This window comes from Heterodontus francisci, chromosome 9, assembly GCF_036365525.1.
Source record: "Heterodontus francisci isolate sHetFra1 chromosome 9, sHetFra1.hap1, whole genome shotgun sequence".
Classification (NCBI taxonomy): Eukaryota; Metazoa; Chordata; class Chondrichthyes; order Heterodontiformes; family Heterodontidae; genus Heterodontus; species Heterodontus francisci.
This window is the reverse complement of record NC_090379.1, coordinates 55,772,642-55,798,658: the sequence shown is the minus strand read 5'-3', so window position 1 is coordinate 55,798,658 and position 26,017 is coordinate 55,772,642. Positions and strand designations below refer to the sequence as shown.

General features: G+C 47.4%; 1 protein-coding gene across 5 annotated transcripts; it reads left to right on the top strand.

The window, feature by feature from the left end:
- Positions 1-721: 721 nt before the first annotated feature.
- Positions 722-25,705, top strand: gnpnat1 (glucosamine-phosphate N-acetyltransferase 1). 5 transcript variants are annotated; one of them, XM_068039134.1, is made up of 7 exons: positions 722-808; positions 10,689-10,735; positions 11,621-11,800; positions 13,349-13,411; positions 18,189-18,316; positions 18,610-18,671; positions 23,468-25,705. In XM_068039134.1, the coding sequence occupies exons 3-7, from the start codon at positions 11,647-11,649 to the stop codon at positions 23,613-23,615; spliced, it is 555 nt and encodes a 184-aa protein (XP_067895235.1). In that variant the 5' UTR covers positions 722-808; positions 10,689-10,735; positions 11,621-11,646; the 3' UTR covers positions 23,616-25,705. The 5 variants fall into 5 exon arrangements, with proteins under 5 accessions (XP_067895235.1, XP_067895239.1, XP_067895238.1 ...); XM_068039138.1 differs by lacking the exon at positions 23,468-25,705 and adding an exon at positions 22,811-23,417; XM_068039136.1 differs by having other exon boundaries at positions 745-808; positions 10,697-10,735.
- The last annotated feature ends 312 nt before the right edge of the window (positions 25,706-26,017 follow it).

Below are 26,017 nucleotides of genomic sequence, written 5' to 3'. Positions count from 1 at the left end.
CCTAGACAGACCTGCATTGAACAGACCATTGGCATCTTGGTGATGCGCTTCCATTGCCTTGACTGCTCAGTTGGCGCCTTCCAATACAATCCAGCCAGAGTGTCCATATCGTGGTCGTCTGCTGTGCCCAGCACAATATGACAATGCAAAGAGGCCTGGAGATGAATGAAAAGGAGCAGCTGGATTGTCACTCCACCTCGGAGGAGGACTGGGAGGAGGAAGAAGGGAAAGAAGGACATGCTTAAGAAGTGCCGGCGACCAGGCAGCAGAGGACGCCCGGTGATGCTGGCCCACCTTAGGGTGGACTACAGACAGGCATGGTAGCAAGGATCATGCTGATTCAGCAGAGCTTCACACGATCACCCTCAGGCTCTGATGACCCCATAACTCACCTTCCAACAAAGACAGCTTTCATACAGCTATGACCAGTGGAAATAAAGAGCGGGGCTTAAGGCCCTCACCTATCTCAGACCAGAGCAGCAGCAGTCAGTGGCGGACCTGGATCTGCTCTGTCAGCCTGCTCCTCCAGCTCTGCCAGCCTCCACCTCCTCCAGCTCTGTCAGCCTCCTCCTGCTGCTGTGCCAGCCTCCACCTCTTCCTTCTGCTGTGCCAGCCTCCACCACCTCCTCCTGCTGTTCTGCAGCCTCTTCCTCCTCCACCTGCCGTGGAGCCCGGGCTCGCGCAAGCTGCCCAACGTCATCGCGCCGCTGCGTGCTGCCGTCGTCTGCCACGTCAGTGGAGGACGGTTAAACTCCTCCCGTGCGGCTTCATCCGGAAACGACAACCGGCAAGATAGTTTCCTTGTGTGGTGAGTATGGCGAATTACCCGCTCTCTGCTCGACCTTTCTGTCACTCTATTTAAGGGGCCGGTGGCCACCTGTCTTGGGCTGGTCAGTACTAGGCCGCGGCTGTTCGCCACTCCGGCCACTGACTTCGGGCGTAGGGAGCCTCCCGTTCGAAAGCGGCTCGCACCAATCCCATTTACAGTTGGTCCGTCTCATAATTCCAGCAGCAGCGACGAGAACGCAAAACTTCAGCAAAATGTTTAATGTTTGAACAAAATCCATCTGATGCCGCATGTGTGTGTGTGTGACCAGCAGACGGTGTCCCGTCCCACTGTGTGTGTGTGACCAGCAGACGGTGTCCCGTCCCACTGTGTGTGTGTGACCAGCAGACGGTGTCCCGTCCCACTGTGTGTGTGTGACCAGCAGACGGTGTCCCGTCCCACTGTGTGTGTGTGACCAGCAGACGGTGTCCCGTCCCACTGTGTGTGTGTGTCTGACCAGCAGACGGTGTCCCGTCCCACTGTGTGTGCGTGTGTGACCAGCAGACGGTGTCCCGTCACACTGTGTGTGTGTGTGTGACCAGCAGACGGTGTCCCGTCCCACTGTGTGTGTGTGACCAGCAGACGGTGTCCCGTCCCACTGTGTGTGTGTGACCAGCAGACGGTGTCCCGTCCCACTGTGTGTGTGTGTCTGACCAGCAGACGGTGTCCCGTCCCACTGTGTGTGCGTGTGTGACCAGCAGACGGTGTCCCGTCCCACTGTGTGTGCGTGTGTGACCAGCAGGCGGTGTCCCGTCCCACTGTGTGTGCGCGTGTGACCAGCAGGCGGTGTCCCGTCCCACTGTGTGTGCGCGTGTGACCAGCAGGCGGTGTCCCGTCCCACTGTGTGTGCGCGTGTGACCAGCAGGCGGTGTCCCGTCCCACTGTGTGTGCGCGTGTGACCAGCAGGCGGTGTCCCGTCCCACTGTGTGTGCGCGTGTGACCAGCAGACGGTGTCCCGTCCCACTGTGTGTGCGCGTGTGACCAGCAGACGGTGTCCCGTCCCACTGTGTGTGCGCGTGTGACCAGCAGACGGTGTCCCGTCCCACTGTGTGTGCGCGTGTGACCAGCAGACGGTGTCCCGTCCCACTGTGTGTGCGCGTGTGACCAGCAGACGGTGTCCCGTCCCACTGTGTGTGCGCGTGTGACCAGCAGACGGTGTCCCGTCCCACTGTGTGTGCGCGTGTGACCAGCAGACGGTGTCCCGTCCCACTGTGTGTGCGCGTGTGACCAGCAGACGGTGTCCCGTCCCACTGTGTGTGCGCGTGTGACCAGCAGACGGTGTCCCGTCCCGCTGTGTGTGCGCGTGTGACCAGCAGACGGTGTCCCGTCCCGCTGTGTGTGCGCGTGTGACCCGCAGACGGTGTCCCGTCCCGCTGTGTGTGCGCGTGTGACCAGCAGACGGTGTCCCGTCCCGCTGTGTGTGCGCGTGTGACCAGCAGACGGTGTCCCGTCCCGCTGTGTGTGCGCGTGTGACCAGCAGACGGTGTCCCGTCCCGCTGTGTGTGCGCGTGTGACCAGCAGACGGTGTCCCGTCCCGCTGTGTGTGCGCGTGTGACCCGCAGACGGTGTCCCGTCCCGCTGTGTGTGCGCGTGTGACCCGCAGACGGTGTCCCGTCCCGCTGTGTGTGCGCGTGTGACCCGCAGACGGTGTCCCGTCCCGCTGTGTGTGCGCGTGTGACCAGCAGACGGTGTCCCGTCCCGCTGTGTGTGCGCGTGTGACCAGCAGACGGTGTCCCGTCCCGCTGTGTGTGCGCGTGTGACCAGCAGACGGTGTCCCGTCCCGCTGTGTGTGCGCGTGTGACCAGCAGACGGTGTCCCGTCCCGCTGTGTGTGCGCGTGTGACCAGCAGACGGTGTCCCGTCCCGCTGTGTGTGCGCGTGTGACCAGCAGACGGTGTCCCGTCCCGCTGTGTGTGCGCGTGTGACCAGCAGACGGTGTCCCGTCCCGCTGTGTGTGCGCGTGTGACCAGCAGACGGTGTCCCGTCCCGCTGTGTGTGCGCGTGTGACCAGCAGACGGTGTCCCGTCCCGCTGTGTGTGCGCGTGTGACCAGCAGACGGTGTCCCGTCCCGCTGTGTGTGCGCGTGTGACCAGCAGACGGTGTCCCGTCCCGCTGTGTGTGCGCGTGTGACCAGCAGACGGTGTCCCGTCCCGCTGTGTGTGCGCGTGTGACCAGCAGACGGTGTCCCGTCCCGCTGTGTGTGCGCGTGTGACCAGCAGACGGTGTCCCGTCCCGCTGTGTGTGCGCGTGTGACCAGCAGACGGTGTCCCGTCCCACTGTGTGTGCGCGTGTGACCAGCAGACGGTGTCCCGTCCCACTGTGTGTGCGCGTGTGACCAGCAGACGGTGTCCCGTCCCACTGTGTGTGCGCGTGTGACCAGCAGACGGTGTCCCGTCCCACTGTGTGTGCGCGTGTGACCAGCAGACGGTGTCCCGTCCCACTGTGTGTGCGCGTGTGACCAGCAGACGGTGTCCCGTCCCACTGTGTGTGCGCGTGTGACCAGCAGACGGTGTCCCGTCCCACTGTGTGTGCGCGTGTGACCAGCAGACGGTGTCCCGTCCCACTGTGTGTGCGCGTGTGACCAGCAGACGGTGTCCCGTCCCACTGTGTGTGCGCGTGTGACCAGCAGACGGTGTCCCGTCCCACTGTGTGTGCGCGTGTGACCAGCAGACGGTGTCCCGTCCCACTGTGTGTGCGCGTGTGACCAGCAGACGGTGTCCCGTCCCACTGTGTGTGCGCGTGTGACCAGCAGACGGTGTCCCGTCCCACTGTGTGTGCGCGTGTGACCAGCAGACGGTGTCCCGTCCCACTGTGTGTGCGCGTGTGACCAGCAGACGGTGTCCCGTCCCACTGTGTGTGCGCGTGTGACCAGCAGACGGTGTCCCGTCCCACTGTGTGTGCGCGTGTGACCAGCAGACGGTGTCCCGTCCCACTGTGTGTGCGCGTGTGACCAGCAGACGGTGTCCCGTCCCACTGTGTGTGCGCGTGTGACCAGCAGACGGTGTCCCGTCCCACTGTGTGTGCGCGTGTGACCAGCAGACGGTGTCCCGTCCCACTGTGTGTGCGCGTGTGACCAGCAGACGGTGTCCCGTCCCACTGTGTGTGCGCGTGTGACCAGCAGACGGTGTCCCGTCCCACTGTGTGTGCGCGTGTGACCAGCAGACGGTGTCCCGTCCCACTGTGTGTGCGCGTGTGACCAGCAGACGGTGTCCCGTCCCACTGTGTGTGCGCGTGTGACCAGCAGACGGTGTCCCGTCCCACTGTGTGTGCGCGTGTGACCAGCAGACGGTGTCCCGTCCCACTGTGTGTGCGCGTGTGACCAGCAGACGGTGTCCCGTCCCACTGTGTGTGCGCGTGTGACCAGCAGACGGTGTCCCGTCCCACTGTGTGTGCGCGTGTGACCAGCAGACGGTGTCCCGTCCCACTGTGTGTGCGCGTGTGACCAGCAGACGGTGTCCCGTCCCACTGTGTGTGCGCGTGTGACCAGCAGACGGTGTCCCGTCCCACTGTGTGTGCGCGTGTGACCAGCAGACGGTGTCCCGTCCCACTGTGTGTGCGCGTGTGACCAGCAGACGGTGTCCCGTCCCACTGTGTGTGCGCGTGTGACCAGCAGACGGTGTCCCGTCCCACTGTGTGTGCGCGTGTGACCAGCAGACGGTGTCCCGTCCCACTGTGTGTGCGCGTGTGACCAGCAGACGGTGTCCCGTCCCACTGTGTGTGCGCGTGTGACCAGCAGACGGTGTCCCGTCCCACTGTGTGTGCGCGTGTGACCAGCAGACGGTGTCCCGTCCCACTGTGTGTGCGCGTGTGACCAGCAGACGGTGTCCCGTCCCACTGTGTGTGCGCGTGTGACCAGCAGACGGTGTCCCGTCCCACTGTGTGTGCGCGTGTGACCCGCAGACGGTGTCCCGTCCCACTGTGTGCGCGCGTGTGACCCGCAGACGGTGTCCCGTCCCACTGTGTGCGCGCGTGTGACCCGCAGACGGTGTCCCGTCCCACTGTGTGCGCGCGTGTGACCCGCAGACGGTGTCCCGTCCCACTGTGTGCGCGCGTGTGACCCGCAGACGGTGTCCCGTCCCACTGTGTGTGCGCGTGTGACCCGCAGACGGTGTCCCGTCCCACTGTGTGTGCGCGTGTGACCCGCAGACGGTGTCCCGTCCCACTGTGTGTGCGCGTGTGACCCGCAGACGGTGTCCCGTCCCACTGTGTGTGCGCGTGTGACCCGCAGACGGTGTCCCGTCCCACTGTGTGTGCGCGTGTGACCCGCAGACGGTGTCCCGTCCCACTGTGTGTGCGCGTGTGACCCGCAGACGGTGTCCCGTCCCACTGTGTGTGCGCGTGTGACCAGCAGACGGTGTCCCGTCCCACTGTGTGTGCGCGTGTGACCAGCAGACGGTGTCCCGTCCCACTGTGTGTGCGCGTGTGACCAGCAGACGGTGTCCCGTCCCACTGTGTGTGCGCGTGTGACCAGCAGACGGTGTCCCGTCCCACTGTGTGTGCGCGTGTGACCAGCAGACGGTGTCCCGTCCCACTGTGTGTGCGCGTGTGACCAGCAGACGGTGTCCCGTCCCACTGTGTGTGCGCGTGTGACCAGCAGACGGTGTCCCGTCCCACTGTGTGTGCGCGTGTGACCAGCAGACGGTGTCCCGTCCCACTGTGTGTGCGCGTGTGACCAGCAGACGGTGTCCCGTCCCACTGTGTGTGCGCGTGTGACCAGCAGACGGTGTCCCGTCCCACTGTGTGTGCGCGTGTGACCAGCAGACGGTGTCCCGTCCCACTGTGTGTGCGCGTGTGACCCGCAGACGGTGTCCCGTCCCACTGTGTGTGCGCGTGTGACCCGCAGACGGTGTCCCGTCCCACTGTGTGTGCGCGTGTGACCCGCAGACGGTGTCCCGTCCCACTGTGTGTGCGCGTGTGACCCGCAGACGGTGTCCCGTCCCACTGTGTGTGCGCGTGTGACCCGCAGACGGTGTCCCGTCCCACTGTGTGTGCGCGTGTGACCCGCAGACGGTGTCCCGTCCCACTGTGTGTGCGCGTGTGACCCGCAGACGGTGTCCCGTCCCACTGTGTGTGCGCGTGTGACCCGCAGACGGTGTCCCGTCCCACTGTGTGTGCGCGTGTGACCAGCAGACGGTGTCCCGTCCCACTGTGTGTGCGCGTGTGACCAGCAGACGGTGTCCCGTCCCACTGTGTGTGCGCGTGTGACCAGCAGACGGTGTCCCGTCCCACTGTGTGTGCGCGTGTGACCAGCAGACGGTGTCCCGTCCCACTGTGTGTGCGCGTGTGACCAGCAGACGGTGTCCCGTCCCACTGTGTGTGCGCGTGTGACCAGCAGACGGTGTCCCGTCCCACTGTGTGTGCGCGTGTGACCAGCAGACGGTGTCCCGTCCCACTGTGTGTGCGCGTGTGACCAGCAGACGGTGTCCCGTCCCACTGTGTGTGCGCGTGTGACCAGCAGACGGTGTCCCGTCCCACTGTGTGTGCGCGTGTGACCAGCAGACGGTGTCCCGTCCCACTGTGTGTGCGCGTGTGACCAGCAGACGGTGTCCCGTCCCACTGTGTGTGCGCGTGTGACCAGCAGACGGTGTCCCGTCCCACTGTGTGTGCGCGTGTGACCAGCAGACGGTGTCCCGTCCCACTGTGTGTGCGCGTGTGACCAGCAGACGGTGTCCCGTCCCACTGTGTGTGCGCGTGTGACCAGCAGACGGTGTCCCGTCCCACTGTGTGTGCGCGTGTGACCAGCAGACGGTGTCCCGTCCCACTGTGTGTGCGCGTGTGACCAGCAGACGGTGTCCCGTCCCACTGTGTGTGCGCGTGTGACCAGCAGACGGTGTCCCGTCCCACTGTGTGTGCGCGTGTGACCAGCAGACGGTGTCCCGTCCCACTGTGTGTGCGCGTGTGACCAGCAGACGGTGTCCCGTCCCACTGTGTGTGCGCGTGTGACCAGCAGACGGTGTCCCGTCCCACTGTGTGTGCGCGTGTGACCAGCAGACGGTGTCCCGTCCCACTGTGTGTGCGCGTGTGACCAGCAGACGGTGTCCCGTCCCACTGTGTGTGCGCGTGTGACCAGCAGACGGTGTCCCGTCCCACTGTGTGTGTGCGTGACCAGCAGACGGTGTCCCGTCCCACTGTGTGTGTGTGACCAGCAGGCGGTGTCCCGTCCCACTGTGTGTGTGTGTGTGACCAGCAGGCGGTGTCCCGTCCCACTGTGTGTGTGTGTGTGTGTGACCAGCAGGCGGTGTCCCGTCCCACTGTGTGTGTGTGTGTGACCAGCAGGCGGTGTCCCGTCCCACTGTGTGTGTGTGTGTGACCAGCAGGCGGTGTCCCGTCCCACTGTGTGTGTGTGTGTGTGCGACCAGCAGACGGTGTCCCGTCCCACTGTGTGTGTGTGTGTGTGTGACCAGCAGACGGTGTCCCGTCCCACTGTGTGTGTGTGTGTGTGACCAGCAGACGGTGTCCCGTCCCACTGTGTGTGTGTGTGTGCGTGTGACCAGCAGACGGTGTCCCGTCCCACTGTGTGTGCGCGTGTGACCAGCAGACGGTGTCCCGTCCCACTGTGTGTGCGTGTGTGACCAGCAGACGGTGTCCCGTCCCACTGTGTGTGCGTGTGTGACCAGCAGACGGTGTCCCGTCCCACTGTGTGTGCGTGTGTGACCAGCAGACGGTGCCCCGTCCCACTGTGTGTGCGTGTGTGACCAGCAGACGGTGTCCCGTCCCACTGTGTGTGTGTGTGACCAGCAGACGGTGTCCCGTCCCACTGTGTGTGTGTGTGTGTGACCAGCAGACGGTGTCCCGTCCCACTGTGTGTGTGTGTGTGTGCGTGTGTGACCAGCAGACGGTGTCCCGTCCCACTGTGTGTGCGTGTGTGACCAGCAGACGGTGTCCCGTCCCACTGTGTGTGCGTGTGTGACCAGCAGACGGTGTCCCGTCCCACTGTGTGTGCGTGTGCGACCAGCAGACGGTGTCCCGTCCCACTGTGTGTGCGACCAGCAGACGGTGTCCCGTCCCACTGTGTGTGCGACCAGCAGACGGTGTCCCGTCCCACTGTGTGTGCGACCAGCAGACGGTGTCCCGTCCCACTGTGTGTGCGACCAGCAGACGGTGTCCCGTCCCACTGTGTGTGCGACCAGCAGACGGTGTCCCGTCCCACTGTGTGTGCGACCAGCAGACGGTGTCCCGTCCCACTGTGTGTGCGACCAGCAGACGGTGTCCCGTCCCACTGTGTGTGCGACCAGCAGACGGTGTCCCGTCCCACTGTGTGTGCGACCAGCAGACGGTGTCCCGTCCCACTGTGTGTGCGACCCGCAGACGGTGTCCCGTCCCACTGTGTGTGCGACCCGCAGACGGTGTCCCGTCCCACTGCGTGTGCGACCCGCAGACGGTGTCCCGTCCCACTGCGTGTGCGACCCGCAGACGGTGTCCCGTCCCACTGCGTGTGCGACCCGCAGACGGTGTCCCGTCCCACTGCGTGTGCGACCAGCAGACGGTGTCCCGTCCCACTGCGTGTGCGACCAGCAGACGGTGTCCCGTCCCACTGCGTGTGCGACCAGCAGACGGTGTCCCGTCCCACTGCGTGTGCGACCAGCAGACGGTGTCCCGTCCCACTGCGTGTGCGACCAGCAGACGGTGTCCCGTCCCACTGTGTGCCACCTCCAGGCGTTACTCCATCTCATGGTGTGATTGGGCAGTAGGCATTTTACCGCATCTTGTAGTATGTGAATCAACCAACAGATAGTACCACGTCGCAGAGTGCGTGTGGAACAACCAGTAGATAGTGCCCCATCTGAAAGTGTTAGATCCCAGAGTAGGATTGCTGCCCACTTAGCTCATTGTAGTGTAAGTGGACAGTCTGTAGTTTGTGGAAATCTCCTCTAGTAAGTGTTAAAATAAAAATTGATTGTTGTAGGTATGAATTAATTGCTACTTTGCTCAGGTAAAGAAATGCTTGTGATTGGTCCCTGGTAAGCTTGTGGATATTGTATAGCTTGAGCTCATGGTATAGTCATATTCATGTATTGATTTACTACAGTATTGCAAAATCCCTTCCACACCCACTCATTCACTTTAGAGATTACTCCATAGCTAGTATGGCTCATGGTTTGAAAGGTATTTTGTCAGCATTTACAGCAATGTGCTTTGTTTATCTAGTGTACAATAATGTTCACATTGAAGGATTAACAGTTGTTGTAATTATGCAATGATCTACACTTCTGTGAAATTATAGTACATACTATATTATATTAGAGCTCTGTTGGAACTTTGAAAGTTGCAATTTATTTTGAACCAGTTGTGGCAAGAATTATTTTTTTGACAGTTACGTTAGCTTTGTGAATTCTGGCTTGCTACTGCTGCTGAACATGAATTTGCATTTAATGTAACAGCATCTGTCATTTGATTTTTTAGACACAATATTGATTCCTAATGGTCATTATACATGGGAATGGGAATCTATCTCAGACAGGGCTTTAGTATATTTGCATTTTAAAATAAACTATCATTAGTAAAGCAAAAAGAAAATCTTTAGAGCATGATTAATGGCATCTAGTAAATTGTGATTCATTTTTGCTTGCATATTTTTAATATCACTTTTTTAAAAAAAGAGCTCGGTAATCAGATTTCTTTGTGATTCACTGAAGGCTATTAGACGTAGAGAATGAAAGTGCTGCGGGTTACTACCTATGGGCCAAAATAAGGCAGAGAAGGAGGAAAAATAAGCCGCAGTTCTCATTCCTGATCAAGTTCATTAACTCCTAATGTGCAGGCATTGACTTTGGGACAGGACAGCATTGGGCAAAGGTGAGACATGCATCTCACTGGAATAGTCCACAGGCACTCATTATGTGGGTTTGCACATTAAACAGCTGCTTGGAAACAGCCATGGAAAATTGCTTTCACCTGTGGAATCAAAACCTTCAGTGCAAAAGAGAGTGTGTACAAGTGAAGAAAATTGGAAGAGGCCAAAAACTTGAAAATCAGCCACTGGTGGCTTTATCCCACTTTTGTTGGTGTGAATATGAGTGTGAGTTGTGTGGTCTCATTTCCACATTCCCCTATTAGTCCACTTTTCAACCATGCGAAATAGATATGTGAAGTTAAGGTGTCAAGTCAATAAGATATAGTATTACATTTCAAAACCATTTTTATTGTGTTTATAACTGTAGTTGCTCCTTAGGATGTGCCAAGAGCTGTCATTTAGAAATCTACGTGAACCACATTTCTAGAAACAAATTTTAAAGGGCTTTTTTGTTGGGGAATTGAAAATTTTCTCTTTGCACCTGATGTCAGTGTCAAGCACTAACCAGCAGCTCAAATCTATTCCAACTATGCAATAATACATTATCTCCAAAAAGGAGTTAGTTGTTATATACTGGTGGTATTATAAGTCTTTTATGTATAGCAAACTTTAAACATCTAAATATGAAGAAGAATGTGAAATATATTTAGTTACATGGCTCTTGTATTTTGAGTTACACAATTATATAACATTGACATAACCCTGTATACCAGCTGTTGTGTTGCTTGGTATTCAGATTTCTAGTTTGTGAGATGAGATCAATTGTGCCTTGCCAGTAAGTAACCAAAGGAAGGTGGCAGGTTGATACTGCACTAAACTTCAACTAAAGTAGCCAAACAAATTTATTAAACTGTTAAAGAACAAGCAAAGAGGAGCGATAGCAATATATTTTTTTTAACAATACATCTAGCACCAGCAGTGAGAATCATACTTTGGCACCACAGGAGATTTGATTGCATGCAGGGGGGAAAAGTAGAAATGCAGTAATCATATGGAATTTTGTAGTTAGGGGCATAGAGAGGTGACCAATGCCTCTGCAATTTCTTTCTACCTTTTTGTTTTTTTTAAGCAACCTAGGATGCATTCCAACTGGACCAAGTGACACACCAACTTTCGGTAATTCTAATCTTTTTAGGATATTTTCTCTGTTACTATACTGACAGAACTTTTAGTGTAACCTTCACCTTTGTTTCCATTGTGAAGAAAGATGTAAAGTACTCATTTTAATACTTTAGCCATGTCTCCTTCCTCTACAAGAACATTTTCCTTTGAGTTTTTAATAGGCCTAACTTCTTCCTTAGCTAACAGCTTACACTTTTTATAAATATAACATTTTTTAAGGTTCAATTTAATGTTGCCTCCTAATGTTTTCTTGTAACCTTTCTTTGTCTCTTGTATTAACTTTTTCAATTCTCATTTAATTTCATAATCTTCCTGGTTATTAATTGAATCATTTGTATTAAGCCTCCTTTTCCTGTTTTATTTTAACTTTGATTTCCTTTGTCATCCAGGCTGCATTAGCTTTGGATGCTCTACCTTTTCCCTTCAAAAGGCATATGCTTAGCTTGCACCTGAACTATCTCTTCCCTGAATGCCTTCCATTGCTCCGTTACTGCTTTTGCCTTTGTCAAGATACCTGTGCTAAGTCCTCTCTCAAATCACTGAAATGAACTCTTCTCCAGTTGAGCATTTTTCCTTCAATATTTTCTAGTCTCTTTCCATAATTCCCTTAAACAATGTTGCTGCAATGTTCCAAAATATGACTGACTAGTAATGTGCTAGTTTACAGTAATCGTCACTCCTGAAAGATAGTTTGAGAATTTATTAATGCACAATTTGATCTAACTTGCAGTAATGTGGAGCAATATGAGAAGAGGAAACTGAATTTAAATTCAGTCATATGTTTCTCTTGACTATTTTTAGGAGTTACATTAATCTAAAGTAAGTAAAAATGTATCTTTGATTAGAGATTTTAAAGTGTTTTACATTTTTCTTAAACAGTGTATTGATTGTGTGCTCCTCCTGCCATGATTCTTGATGATACACCCTTGTTTGATCCCGTCATGTTAAGTGAACTGGATTGGAGCCAGAATATGGTGAAATTCTCTCCTGAAATTTCCCCTTTGAACCCTGGGGATGGGCTAGTTATGAGGCCTCTCTGTACTGCTGACTTCAACAGAGGTACTTTTTGAACTGTAATCTGTGTTATAAACAGATATATGTCAATACTGACTAAGTTTATGAATTTAACTGTTACTGAAATGTTCGACTTTTAAACAAAGCATCTATGGAAGAAATTAAAATTGACAATTACCGTTGAACAATTTTCACTCCATTTCAGTCTAATTAATTTTTGGAATCACTTTGGATAGCAGACATTTGCTTTTTGGTGAGTAAGCAAATTTTTCTGTTAAACTTGCAGTTTATTTTCTGATTCTCGCTTTGCTTTGTCTAGATTTATTGTGTCATGTTTATATGCTTCACTCGTAGTTGAATCATGATACAATGTCTATGTAGTAATCAAAAGAAACCTGTCTCCTCTAACTCCCAGTAGCTATTTTGAACTTCCAATCCACATGGTTCCGTTGGTTCTTGTTTCAATTCTAGTATAATGTATACAGTTTAGGAACATACAGCGAAGGGACTGGTACAGTTTCAGTCCAAAGCATGTACTTTCTATTTTTAATGTTCATGAGATCATGAAAATTTCAGGGCGATAATTGGTTCTGTTATTTATCCATCCATCTTTATTTTCCTGTACTTCTTCCCAGCCACCCATTATTCTTCAACTTATACAGCACTTGTCTTTGCACATAAACGATTTCTTTCAATCTAATGCCAGATTAAGGGATGGGTAGTTTTCTGTTATGGATACTCTATGCACTTAAGATCCTTGCAAATATATCTTTCATTCCTTCAGTCTTTGTATTCAAATGCAATTCTGAGGTTAAGAAAAGACAATTGTGATGTGCAAATTTGTAGATTAACTTGTGTATTCAAAATATGAAAATTGAATGGAGAAAATATATATATAAAAGTATTAATAGTGAAGCCTAGGTTAATAGTATTTATATATCTGTATGCATATTAACTAGTTAACCAACTCATTACCGCTTAAGAGATCTTGCTCTGCCCAAAATAGTGGCCCTCTCAGTGCTGGAGGACTTTTCTAGGTTTTATTTTTTATTTGACAGCCTGGAACAGTGCTGATACTTTAAACATGTATGTTACTGATAAGTTATTGTTTGAGGATAAGAAATATCAGCACCATGGAATGTTATCATGATTATCTAAGCTCTTCTACTGAATGTTCCCAACTCTTCTATCTTGACATCCAACCTGGTGTTTAGTAGAAGGGATGTCTTAAATAGAGCTTAGCTGCTAATAAACAGCAATAAAGTACTTTGCTGTTCCAACACAATTATTTTTTAAGTGGGGAAATGTAGGTAAACTAAACCGAGCCAAGCACAGCACTCTTTTTAAGGATATTGTACATTCGGTCTAAATCAAATTGGTGTAGATCTTGACTTTGTGTGATAGTGTAAGATAAGTGATAGCGATTTGACCCCCCCCCCACCCCCGTTTTACATCTCTCCTGATTTGTATTTCTATTGACTTCATTTAACGCTTTTGCACAAAGTCAAGATCTACCACATTATATTTAATGCTTACTGCACCAAAACCATTTGACTATGCTGATGTAACTCACTAATTCTAATCTTTAAACAGGTCTTTTTAAGGTACTTGCACAGTTAACAAAAGTTGGCCAAGTTGCGCCTGAACTATTTATGAGTAAGTGGACTAGCACTTTCAAAGTTATTATGCATTTTTCTTCAAACTGCTAAGGAACTATCCTGCCTAAATAGTTAATGTAGTTATTTTAAGTGCACTGTAAAGCTGTATGTTTAATTTCAAAATGTGAAGAAACTCTGAACTGCTTTCTGAAATGGCTCAGCCACTCAGTTGAACCAAACAACTATGGCTAAGCATTACAAGCACCACAAGGACTGCAGCGATTCAAGGAGGTGTCTCACACCACCTTCACAAGGGGAATTAGCGAGGAGCAATAAATGCAGACCTTGCCAGCGATGTCAGCAACCTATGAACGAATAAAACATAATTTCAAAGTCTGGAAATGCAACAAATAGCGAGAGGGCTAGTAGCAGACTTGAGGAGGACAGTGGTGAAATAGGTAAACACATGGCAAATGAAAGATGCATTTCTTGTATTCTCCTCTTTCCTGCTTCCCCCAGCTCTCCTCATCCACCATCCCCCTCCCACCCCGTTCCTTTGTGATGGGCTTCACTTAAACTGGGCTGGGATCAGTGTCTTAGTGAATTGTATAACTAGGGCTTTGTATAGGGCTTTAAACTACAATGTGGGGAGAGGTCAGGTGAAGAAAAATTTAGAAATATAAAGAGGCAACAGCAGTGTAGTGATTTGGGTAAAGACAATTAGCATGGGACAGAGTTTAATGGTAATAGTGCATCAGCGAATAAAGTTCATGCAAAGAATAGCGGTTAAAAGAATAAAATTCAAGGTTCTTTGTCTGAATACATGAAGCAATCATAATGAGGTAGACAAATTAGCAGCACAAATAGAGATAAATGATTTAGGTCTAATCACCATTACAGAGACATAGGGCTGGATTTTACGTCGGGCAGACGAGAGCTGGCCACTGACATAAAAGTTGGTGGTGAGACCGCTTCCGCCTAGCCTGGGGATCCGTCCTGCATTTTACAGGGCCCTAGGCTTTAATTGTTCTGAGGCGGGATTTCGACCTGCTTGAGAAAGGAAATCCTGCCTCATCGGGCCGGCAGCTGTTAGTCCCAGCAGCTCCACAGTGAGTTATATAAAGCTATTTTAGATCTATTATTATGTAATGAGACAGCGTTGATTAATCTCATAGTAAAAGATCCTCTGACTAAAAGTGATCATTATACAGTCGACTTCCATAGGAAGTTTGAGAGTGACATACTCAAGTGCGAAGCAAGAATTTTAAACTTAAAACTAATTACATAGGTATAAGGGGAGAGTTGGCCATTATTGCTTAGGTAGAACATAGAACATAGAAAAATACAGCACAGAACAGGCCCTTCGGCCCACGATGTTGTGCCGATCCTTTGTCCTCTGTCAAGGACAATTTAATCTATACCCCATCATTCTCCTTTATCCATATACCTATCTAAAAGCCGTTTGAAAGTCCCTAAAGTTTCTGACTCAACAACTTCCCCAGGCAAGGCATTCCATGCCCCGACCACTCTCTGGGTAAAGAACCTTCCCCTGACATCCCCCTTATATCTCCCACCCTTCACCTTAAATTTATGACCCCTTGTAACGCTTTGCTCCACCCGGGGAAAAAGTTTCTGACTGTCTACCCTATCTATTCCCCTGATCATCTTATAAACCTCTATCATGTCACCCCTCATCCTTCTCCGTTCTAATGAGAAGAGGCCTAGAATGTTCAGCCTTTCCTCGTAAGACTTATTCTCCATTCCAGGCAACATCCTGGTAAATCTCCTCTGCACCCTCTCCAAGGCTTCCACATCCTTCCTAAAATGAGGCGACCAGAACTGCACACAGTACTCCAAATGAGGCCTTACCAAGGTCCTGTACAGCTGCATCATCACCTCACGGCTCTTAAATTCAATCCCTCTGCTAATGAACGCTAACACCCCATATGCCTTCTTCACAGCCCTATCCACCTGAGTTGCAACTTTCAACGATCTATGCACATAGACCCCAAGGTCTCTCTGCTCCTCCACATGCCCAAGAACCCTACCGTTAACCCAGTATTTTGCATTCGTGTTTGTCCTTCCAAAATGGACGACCTCACACTTTTCAGGGTTAAACTCCATCTGCCACTTTTCAGCCCAGCACTGCAACCTATCCAAGTCCCTTTGCAGACGACAATAGCCCTCCTCGGTATCCACAACTCCACCAACCTTTGTATCATCTGCAAATTTACTGACCCACCCTTCGACTTCCTCATCCAAGTCGTTAATAAAAATCACAAACAGGAGAGGACCCAGAACTGATCCCTGTGGCACGCCACTGGTAACTGGGCTCCAGGCTGAGTATTTACCATCTAAGACCACTCTCTGCCTTCTATCAGTTAGCCAATTCTTAATCCAAATGGCCACATTCCCCACTATCCCATGCCTCCTGACTTTCTCCATAAGTCTACCATGGGGGACCTTATCAAATGCCTTACTAAAATCCATGTACACCACATCCACTGGTTTACCCTCATCCACTTGCTTGGTCACCTGCTCAAAGAATTCAATCAGGCTTGTGAGGCAAGACCTACCCCTCACAAAACCGTGCTGACTGTCCCGAATCAAGCAGTGTCTTTCCAGATGCTCAGAAATCCTATCCCTCAGCACCTTTTCCATCAACTTGCCTACCACCGAAGTAAGACTAACTGGCCTGTAATTCCCAGGGTTGTTCCTATTCCCTTTCTTGAACAGGGGCACAACATTTGCCACCCTCCAATCACCTGGTACCACCCCCGTCAACAGAGAAGATGAAAAGATCATTGCCAGCGGCTCTGCAATTTCATCCCTTGCTTCCCATAACATCCTTGGATATACCCCGTCAGGCCCGGGAGACTTGTCTATCTTCAAGTTATTCAAAAACCCCAACACATCTTCCCTCCTAACGAGCACTTCCTCGAGCTTACCAGTCTGTTTCACAACGTCCTCTTCAGTAATGCACCCCTTCTCATTCGTAAATACCGAAGAGAAGTACTCATTCAAAACCTCACTTATCTCTTCCGGCTCAACACACAGTCTCCCGCTATTGTCCTTGACCGGACCTACGGTCCCCCTAGTCATCTTCATATTTCTGACATACGCGTAAAAGGCCTTGGGGTTTTCTTTTATCCTACCCGCCAAGCATTTTTCATGCCCTCTCTTAGCTCTCCTAATCCCTTTCTTCAGATCCTTCCTGGCCATCTTGTATCCCTCCAGAGCTATGCCTGTGCCCTTTTTCCTCAACCTTATATACGTAAATAGATTAAAATGTATGTCAGTAAATAACAGTGGGAAACATGTAAAGCAATGGTTCAAAATGTTCAACAAAAGTAAGTTTAATTTTTTTAAAAACAAAAACTCAGCGACACAGATTCATCTGTCGCTTACTAGGGAAGTTAAAGATAATATTAGATTAAACAGTTGCAAAGAATAGTAGTAAGCCTAAGGATTGGGAGAGTTTTAGCAACCAGCAAAGGGTGACCAAAAGTTGATTTAAAAAGGGGAAAAAATAGAACAAGAGTAAACTAGTCAAAAATATAAAAACACATTGTAAGAGCTTTTATAAGCATATAAAGGGGAGAGTAGCTGAAGTGAACATAGGTCTCTTGGAGCAGAGACAGGAGAAATTATCATGGAAATGAGGAAATGGCAGAGACACTGAACAAATATTGTCTGTCTTTGCAGTAGAAGACACAAATTACATACCAGCAGTAGAGGGTAACCAAGCAGCTGATAAGAGTGAGGAACTTAAGGCAATTAATATAATTAGAGAAAAGGTATTGGAGAAACTTAAGGGACTAAAAGCCAACAAATCCCTAGGACCTGATGTCCTACAGCCTAGGATTCTAAAAGAGGTAGCTGCAGAGATAGTGAATGCATTGGTTATGATTTTTCAAAACTTCCTAGATTCTAGAACAGCTCTAGTGGATTGGAAGTTAGAAAATGTAACAGCTCAATAAGGAAGGAGGGAGAAGGAAAAGAGGGAACTATAGGCCAGTTTACTAAAAGGAAATTGTGTTTGACAAATTTATTAAAGTTTTTTGAGGATGTAACTAGTAGGTAGATAAAGAGGAACCAGTAGATGTAGTATACTTGGATTTCCAAAAGGCATTTGATAAGGTGCCACACAAAAGATTGATATGCAAGATAAGGGCTTGTAGTTGGGGATAATATATTAGCATGGATGAAGGATTGGTTACCATACAGGAAGCAGAAAGTAGGGATAAATGGAACATTTTCAAGTTGGCCGGCTATAAATGGTGGAGTGCCGCAAGGATTGGTTCTGGGCCTCAGCTATTACCATCTATATTAATGACTTGGACGAAGAGACCGAGAGTAATGTATCCAATTGAGGTGGGAATGTAAGCTGTGAGGAGGACACAAATAGGCTGCAAGAGATGTAGACAGGTTAAATGAGTGGGCAACAAGGTGTCAGATGGAGTGTAATGTGGAGTTATTCACTTTGGTAGTAAGAGTAGAAAAACAATATTTTTTCCAAGGTGTGAAACTTCTAAATGTTGATCAGAGAGACTTGGGTGTACTCATACAAGGAACACAGGAAGTTAGCATGCAAGTACAGCAAGCAATTATGAAGGCGAATGGAGTACAAAAATAAGGAAGTCTTGCTACATATGTATAGGGCTTTGGTGAGACTGCACCTGGAGTACTGTGTGCAATTTTGATCTTCATATCTAAGGAAGAATATAATTGCATAAGTCCTTTTAGAATGAATAAATTATGATTAAAGGTAAAACAGAGAATAGCACATTTACTTCGGAAGCACTTATTTTTTGTCATTTTCTAAAACTTCACAGAAAAGTTTGAGCACATGAAACAAACTGGAGATTATTATGTCATTGTTGTTGAAGACACTCACCTTGGACAGGTCATTGCTACAGCAACACTAATAATTGAACATAAATTTATACATGTTTGTGCAAAGGTAGGTCTTCAACTGAAATTGTAATATTACAATTTTGTTTTGCTGTAGTTCTGAGTTTTCAATTTAGTTCTGGAACTGATAGCTGTTAATAAAACTTCTGCGTATATAATCTGTTCTGCTGGCCTAACCAAACAGGATACAGGTTTGGCAATGGGAATGAATTATGACTGAAACATTTACTGTTGGAGCAAATATATTAGTAGTGTTAAGAATAATTCATTTGTCAATATTTAACCATTAAACTTTTTACATTTAAATGAAGCCTAGATGTAATGATATTTTTTCAAATTTAGCGAGGGCGAATAGAAGAAGTTGTCGTAAGTGACGAATGCAGAGGGAAGCAACTTGGGAAACTGTAAGTCTAAAAGTTTTGAAATCTGACATGTACTTTGGTATTGGCAGTGACCTTGAATGAGTCTATCTAGGTGTTAATTATCTCCACTTTCAGGATTCCTTCTAATACGTTGTTCACAAGAGCCTTCTGTACCATGATATACAGCTTCTTTATCTTTACTGCCTCCATTTGTTTACTTTCCTGTTTCCATGTTTGCTCTGTTTGTCCCTACCCTCTGGCTTTAGCTCAAATTCTCCCCAATGCCTGCCTTATTCATTCTACAAAGACATTGCTTTGTGTCCAGTACAAGGGAAGGTCCTTCTTGTCTGTACAGCATCCCTCACCCAGAACGTGAAACCCCTCCCTTCTACAGTGATGTGTGTAATCTTTTCTCCCCTAACCAGACCAGTGTGCGACATCAGGAATAATAGTGAATGCAGTGGCGCAGTGGTTAGCACCGCAGCCTCACAGCTGCAGCGACCCGGGTTCAATTCTGGGTACTGCCTGTGCGGAGTTTGCAAGTTCTCCCTGTGTCTGCGTGGGTTTCCTCCGGGTGCTCCGGTTTCCTCCCACATGCCAAAGACTTGCAGGTTGATAGGTAAATTGGCCATTATAAATTGCTCCTAGTATAGGTAGGTGGTAGGGAAATATAGGGACCGGTGAGGATGTGGTAGGAATATGGAATTAGTGTAGGATGAGTATAAATGGGTGGTTGATGGTCGGCACAGACTCGGTGGGCTGAAGGGCCTGTTTCAGTGCTGTATCTCTAAAGCTAAAAAACTAACCATCCTTGTAGTCTTAATCTAACTACTGAAACCGGCCTTTAAAGGCTTCTGTTGTACTCTTTACTTTGGCATTGGTTCCTAAGTGAGCTATGATTTCTAGCTGCTCTCTTTCCCTTCCCAGGAGCTTATCTACTCACAATATTATGTCTCCCACCCTGACACTAGAGAGGTAGCACACAATTTGACACTGTCCAATTGGAGCCAAAAAGGTCTTTTTTTTCCCCCCCTAATTGTGGAAACACTTCAAAGCTGCTAAGAGTTTGTTTTTCCTGTTTGTTGCATTTTTCCCCATGACCAGTCATCAACTGCACATACTCATGGCCACTCTCCACTGTACTGCTGCATTTCTCCACTTCATAAGTATCATGCACTGCATTCCTATTTGACAACTGATCACTCCTGTCTCTTACTGCCTGCATCACAGATGGCCACTAATGCCTTGGCTTGCCTATTTCACTTGCCCTGCAAGTTAACCACTTCTGGAAAATAACATTCCACAGACCTTTCTTACACTCTATATTCTTGTGCTCAGTGTTTTTCTGCTGAAGCAGCTGTGTCTTCTGACTCTTGCTGGTTATCTTGTAATTCCAGCAGGCTCCACATTATGCAAGCTGCTCACACATCGCTGTCTTAGCATCTCCTTTCGCCATTCCTAGACATCCCAGCTAATGTACTAATTTTAGAGAATTCACTTACTAGATCTTTGAGATGCAAGCAAGGAATTCCCATCAATATGGGCTTGAATATGAATCGAAAGAAATGTGGTGGCTGTTCATTCATAGTTCCAGCTGAGCAGATTCAATTAATGAATCAGATGTTTAGAAATATTTAACATACACTCCGATTTAAATTTATGTGCAGCTTAAATGCATATTTCATGAATAAGGGGCTTTGGTTGGGGAGAGAATGCGGGGGTGGGGGCGGAGGGGATATTGTGAGGTAATCTGGAGATTGGCGGGGCATCACATCTATTGGTGGGGGTAGGCTGGTCACAGGTTTTCTTGAGGGGCTGGGGGGTAACACTCCTCCTTATCCCCCCCCACCCGCCCCCCCCCCACCCCCCTCCTCATCCACAAGCAGTGCTGGAAAAGCACTAACCTGTTCGTTTTGGCTTTTATAACCTCCCTTCAGCTGCCAGGTTTCCTGAACCCTGGGAAAATTAAACATGGCCTGCAGTTGTTAAATGTAAAAGGTCTGTTAAAATCTGAGCGATGTAGGCTGATTTAACGTATTTAAATTACAGGCCCACTTCTCTAGAGCAGGTATCCTCTCCTCCTGCCCCACCACCCACACCTCCACGAATCCAACCTGGTTAAACAGTTCATGCTGGGTTTCAGATTTTAACTCCCTACCCCCCCTGCCTGTATTAGGAGTTTAAAACCTCCCCCCTTGTACGAGCATCTAGCATTTACCAAGTTGATGAGCACAATATCCCAGACTAACAAACTTTCCTAGGCTCTTGAGATTGGAACTCCTCTTATTCCTACAAGCAATAGGCTTCTAAAACCCAAACGTTCTGATTTATCTCGTCTTTCCTTTCAGTCTTCCGAGATACCATGCAGTACAGCTGTTGGCTGTTCATCTTGGTTTCTCAATTAAAAAAATTACAATCCTGCTTGTGTAAATAGTTAAGAACAATGTTTGTTAAAAGCATTGGTGATGCTTCCCCGCCTTTGGCTTGGGATTTTCACTCCTTGATCTACTTGGCTATTGCGGGTGTAGTAATTTTATCGCATTTGCTTGCACTTTATGGTAGAAGAAGAATACTCATGGTAACTACCATTGATGCAGAGTTGGATGCAATTCAGTCTAAGATCAAATGCAATAATTTTCAAGCAGCAAAGTCAGCATGGTTTCCAGGGCTTGCTTGATTTGCCTGAGAGGGCCAGATAGAAACTTCAAGTTTTGTTTCACCCAACATGATCTACGATTTTTCCCCACTCTGGTTTCTTGCCTTTCCCAGCAGATTGATTGTGCGAGTGGATGGGAGGTTTATAATGGTGTGCATAAATTATGCCAAGCCAGGTTAGGACAGATCTGAAAGACCAGCTGGTCCTTTACTGTTCTTTATCAAGTATTCGAATAGAAGGTAGGTTTGCATCCCATGAATCCTCAGAATTATTTTGTTTTTCTCGCATCAAGTCCCACTCTGGGACTCGAGCACACAAAGTTTGGCTGACACTCCAATGCAGCACCGAAGGAGTACTGCATTGCCTGAGGTGCCATCTTTCAGATGAGACGTTAAACCAATGCCCCTCTGCCCCCTCAAGTGGATGTAAAAGATCCCATGGCAGTGTTTTGGAGAAGAGCAGGGGAGTTATTCCTGTGTCCTGGCCAATATTTATTTCTCAATCAACATCACAAAGAAAAGATTATCTGGTCATGATCACATTGCTATTTGTTGGAGCTTACTGTGTGCAAATTGGCTGCCGCATTTCCTACATTACAACAGCGATTACACTTCAAAAATACTTCATTGGCTGTAAAGCACTTTGAGAAATTCTGTGATTGTGAAAGGTGCTATATAAATGCAAGCCTAATTCTTTCTATGATACCATGGTGCCAATAATGTGGCTCAAGTGGTGCATCACCAGCACAGTGCATGTGTGGGCATATTCATGAAGCAGCAGTGCTAACTTGAGTGCTTGCAGCTAGTGAAGGGTTGCTGGCACTTTCCCAGTATTGGTGGTGGTGGTGGGTGGGGATATAAGGGGAAGACCAATGGGGTAGGTATTTTTGCCTCTGGCACTTAACAGATTTTATTTTCACCTCCTATTGTTTGATTCCCCTTCAGTGCCCATTTGGAGTGGGCATTGTTTGGCTGGAATGCTGGTCAGGTGCTCCAGCAATATTATAAAGTGTTTACTTAAAATTAGCGTAAAGTTGGGGCCTAAAGAGGCAAGCACACAACTTGTGCACAGGTTTCCATCCTCCTCTGCACTCTATTTACACTGGGGCAGATTGAGCACCTTGGGTGTATTGCAAGCCTCCACACATGATTTTCCAGAGCTTCCCACCATGCTTCGCTCAAGTCTGTTATATGGTCTCGCCATATAGTCGAGGTAAATAAGTAAATATACATTGTCATGTCAGGAAAATTAGTTATGTAAACAGTGAGACATCACTTCTGTAAAGCGTTTAGATTGAAGTTTAGGTGTTGGGTCCAGCCCTTCTTTGGCTACTAAGATGCCTCTGAGTAAATGTATGCGAGATACTGAACTATAGAGACAAGGAAGGATCCAGGTAATATGTTAGCTGATTCTGGCTGGGGTGATGGTGCATGTACTATAACTGACCAGTGTGCCCTTAGCCTAAGTTAGGGGAAGAATCAATCGGGGTTGCCACACCTAATTGCTATCCAGTACATATGCACAGATGAGGACGGGATTGAACTTGGCTAAGATGATTACCAGTCGTGGCCATACAGTCAGAGTCATTACAACACAGAAGGAGACCATACAGCCCATCGGATTACTTTTATCCATGAAGGATTGGCAGTCGTAGACAATACTAGAGGACTGCTTGTACTTCTGGAACTGCACCCCAGGAAATACATGAGGATGGCTACAACTCAACAGATTATTGCAGTGTGATGACCACATCAGAATTCTCTTGCTTTCATAAAGTACCACAGTCCTATTAGGCTTTGCTTGCCCAACCTTATGACATCTTTTTCTCAAGACACTAGCTTCTCATGATAATCCTCGCTCTCATCATTCCTCTTGTATATGACTTCCTTATTATTGGAGAAATCTTATTCCTGTTAAGCCACGTGCACACTTTATGGTATGATTTCTGATGAAAACATGAGATTTTACTGTGCTTCAACTGGAAAAATAATGTTCATTGTTTAGTTATCCTAAGTATTTGCATTGTATTTTGAATTTTCTGTAATATTGTGGTTATATGTTACACGTTGTTGTGCCTTCATATTGCTTGAAGAGGTCCACTGTAAAAATATTGCCTTTGTATACACATGAAAATAAATAATGTTACTAAACTCTAGCTATTTTTTCTGCCCTATTGATACAGGTTAGTTGCAGCTCTCACACTTCTCAGCAAGAAACTCGACTGTTACAAAATTACATTAGAGTGCCTACCAAAGAATGAAGCTTTCTATCAAAAATTTGGATATAAAGCTACAGAAGAACTGTACATGCAGTGCAGATTTTTTGACTGAAATTTGCTTAATGAATTGCTTATTTTTATTTCTAAAAATATGTTGGAGATCTGGCTATAAATTGCTATTCTGACCTACACTGCATGCATTCTTGCAGTAATATTCTGGTACGAATGGCATTTTTTTTCTGCCTTTTTAGTGGTAATGAGATGTAGTTGAAATTTAATAATGTGTTTTTCCAAAACTAAGTAGGCTTGTGGGTGATGGGAAAACTGCAGCATAGTTCACTTGACATTATTAAACTTTAGCTTGAGGCCAATTGAAAGCACTATATCTGTGAAGGGATATTGTTTTAGTTAGAAACTGGAGATGGGAATAATTGTACTCAAGGATTTTTGTTTCGCCCCAAAACCTTCATCTTGGATTTATCTAGAACTTGAGGCAGGATGTTTTTATGCATCAGTTTCGGTTCTTGAGAGACTTAACTGGCAATTGTGCCTGTAATGCTGTTCTGGCTGCCATGTTGAAATAAGGATGCAGTTATGTTGTCACTTTTGCAGTACTTGGAAGAAGTCCACTTTGCATAAATTCAAAAGTTGCAGGAAACTTTGGAGCAAAATCCTGATCAGTCCCAAGTAGAATAGTGTTAGCATCTTAGATTGACACTGCATGGATCTTATTGGCACTTTCCAAGTTGAAGTGGAGATATTTAAAAATAAAATTTTTGCAGCGTTTTGTGTATATGTGTAACCATGCCTTCATGGACCTCTCTTGCAGTGACGGGATTGTATTCACAGCCTCAAGCAGCCTGCAAGGTAAATCCAGGCATTACAACTCCAGCTCAAATATAACTTTGTCAGCAACATCTGATTGTTTAATTCATCTTGCAAATTGAATTTGATTATTCCACAGCACACATTTTATCCAATTTACAGAAGACTATCTTAATATTTGTTTAGATATATAAATGAAGCTGAACTGCTAAATCTGTATGCAAAGGAATATCATACACTAGGTGTTAACTGATTTCTCATTTCATCAGATTTTAGTCTACATGATTAACACTGCAGATACAAAAACTTATTCCTCTCATAATATAAATCTACTGTTTTCAGCCAGTTTATGGGAGTAACATTACACTTGACTGCTGTACTTAATGGGAGCGGTCTTGTTAGCACATTTTTCACTTATGGAGTTGGAATTAAATATTATTGATCTGTGACTTGGTAAAATTAGTATTTTTGTTTGAGGGCTCCATAAATTTAAATATAGTATCCCTACTGGATTTTACGACTATGTATAGTCACATCTGGTGGGGGAGGGACAACTTTCATTAACAAATGTAAGTTTTGCAAGTTAGGTTTTTAAAATATATATTGTATAAATTCAATATATGATGGGGAAGTGACTATTCGCCATTGCATATTGTTGCATGGACAAAATATAAATTTAACGAGTAGTTATATGAAAGTACTGAAGTAAAAATTGGAACACGAGATGTGCATACAAGTAGATTTGGCTATATATTGAATATAGTTTTTAACTTAGAGAAAGCACTTTCATATTTCCTATCGGAAAGGTAGATTCTAGTGCAAAAGGTGCAGTTAAAGTAAAAATGTAATATTCTGAAGGAATTTGCTTTATGAAAGATTGTATATTTTCACCCCATGTTAATTTTTTAAGAGTTTTGTCTGAAATATTGAGCTTTAGTTTTATACTACTGCATAAGCTAATATTTGTAGAAACTTGGTTTACTGTTAATGTGGGCATGTTTTATCTATTAGATGGGTGGTGAGAAATGCTGTAAAATATACTGAATTTGTCAGTTTGTAGTTTAGGCACTATTTATGGGACCAAGATGGCAAAATTCAACATTGTCACCTTCTGTGTCACTGTACTGACTTTTGTCGCAAACTTCATAAGACATCCATCATTGGACCCAAAAATTACTCTTAGTATATGCTTGTTAAAAAGGAATTGGATAAACCATACAAGAAAGCATCTGCTTTTTGGTACAGTCTTTGATCTGGAGAATCTTTTTTGTTATCCAAATTAGTTATTTTTTCAGTAATTTTATTTTAGTATTGGTTAATGAATGTGTTTATTTATAATTGTAAGTACCATTTTTGTGCAAAGGGCAAATAAAATATCAAACAATTGAAGTGTGTAGTTGTGAATACATTACAACAGTCTCAGCACATATAAGTTACAACAATGAAGCAACTGGGCCATGTCAGTATTTACCCTCCATGTGAGCAAATTGTTCTAGTTATATTTACCTACCTAGGTTGTAGCTGGTATGTGCAAAAGCAGCAAAATAGCTAATTACATTGATCTAGATAAAGGCATCTTTTACAAATTTAATGTGGCAAACCAAATGGCAGGCTTGTGTAGAGAAGAACAAAGTTAATTGAATGTTGCGCAAGTTTTTGTAAGGCTATCTTTCAGTATTCTTTAATCTT

Bases quoted from the DNA above. Each gene is read 5' to 3' on its own strand.
- gnpnat1 (XM_068039134.1), top strand. From the start codon at position 11,647: ATGATTCTTGATGATACACCCTTGTTTGATCCCGTCATGTTAAGTGAA. The intron at 11,801-13,348 runs GTACTTTTTGAA...ATCTTTAAACAG, and splicing joins TACTGCTGACTTCAACAGAG to GTCTTTTTAAGGTACTTGCA. The intron at 18,672-23,467 runs GTAAGTCTAAAA...CTATTGATACAG, and splicing joins GGGAAGCAACTTGGGAAACT to GTTAGTTGCAGCTCTCACAC.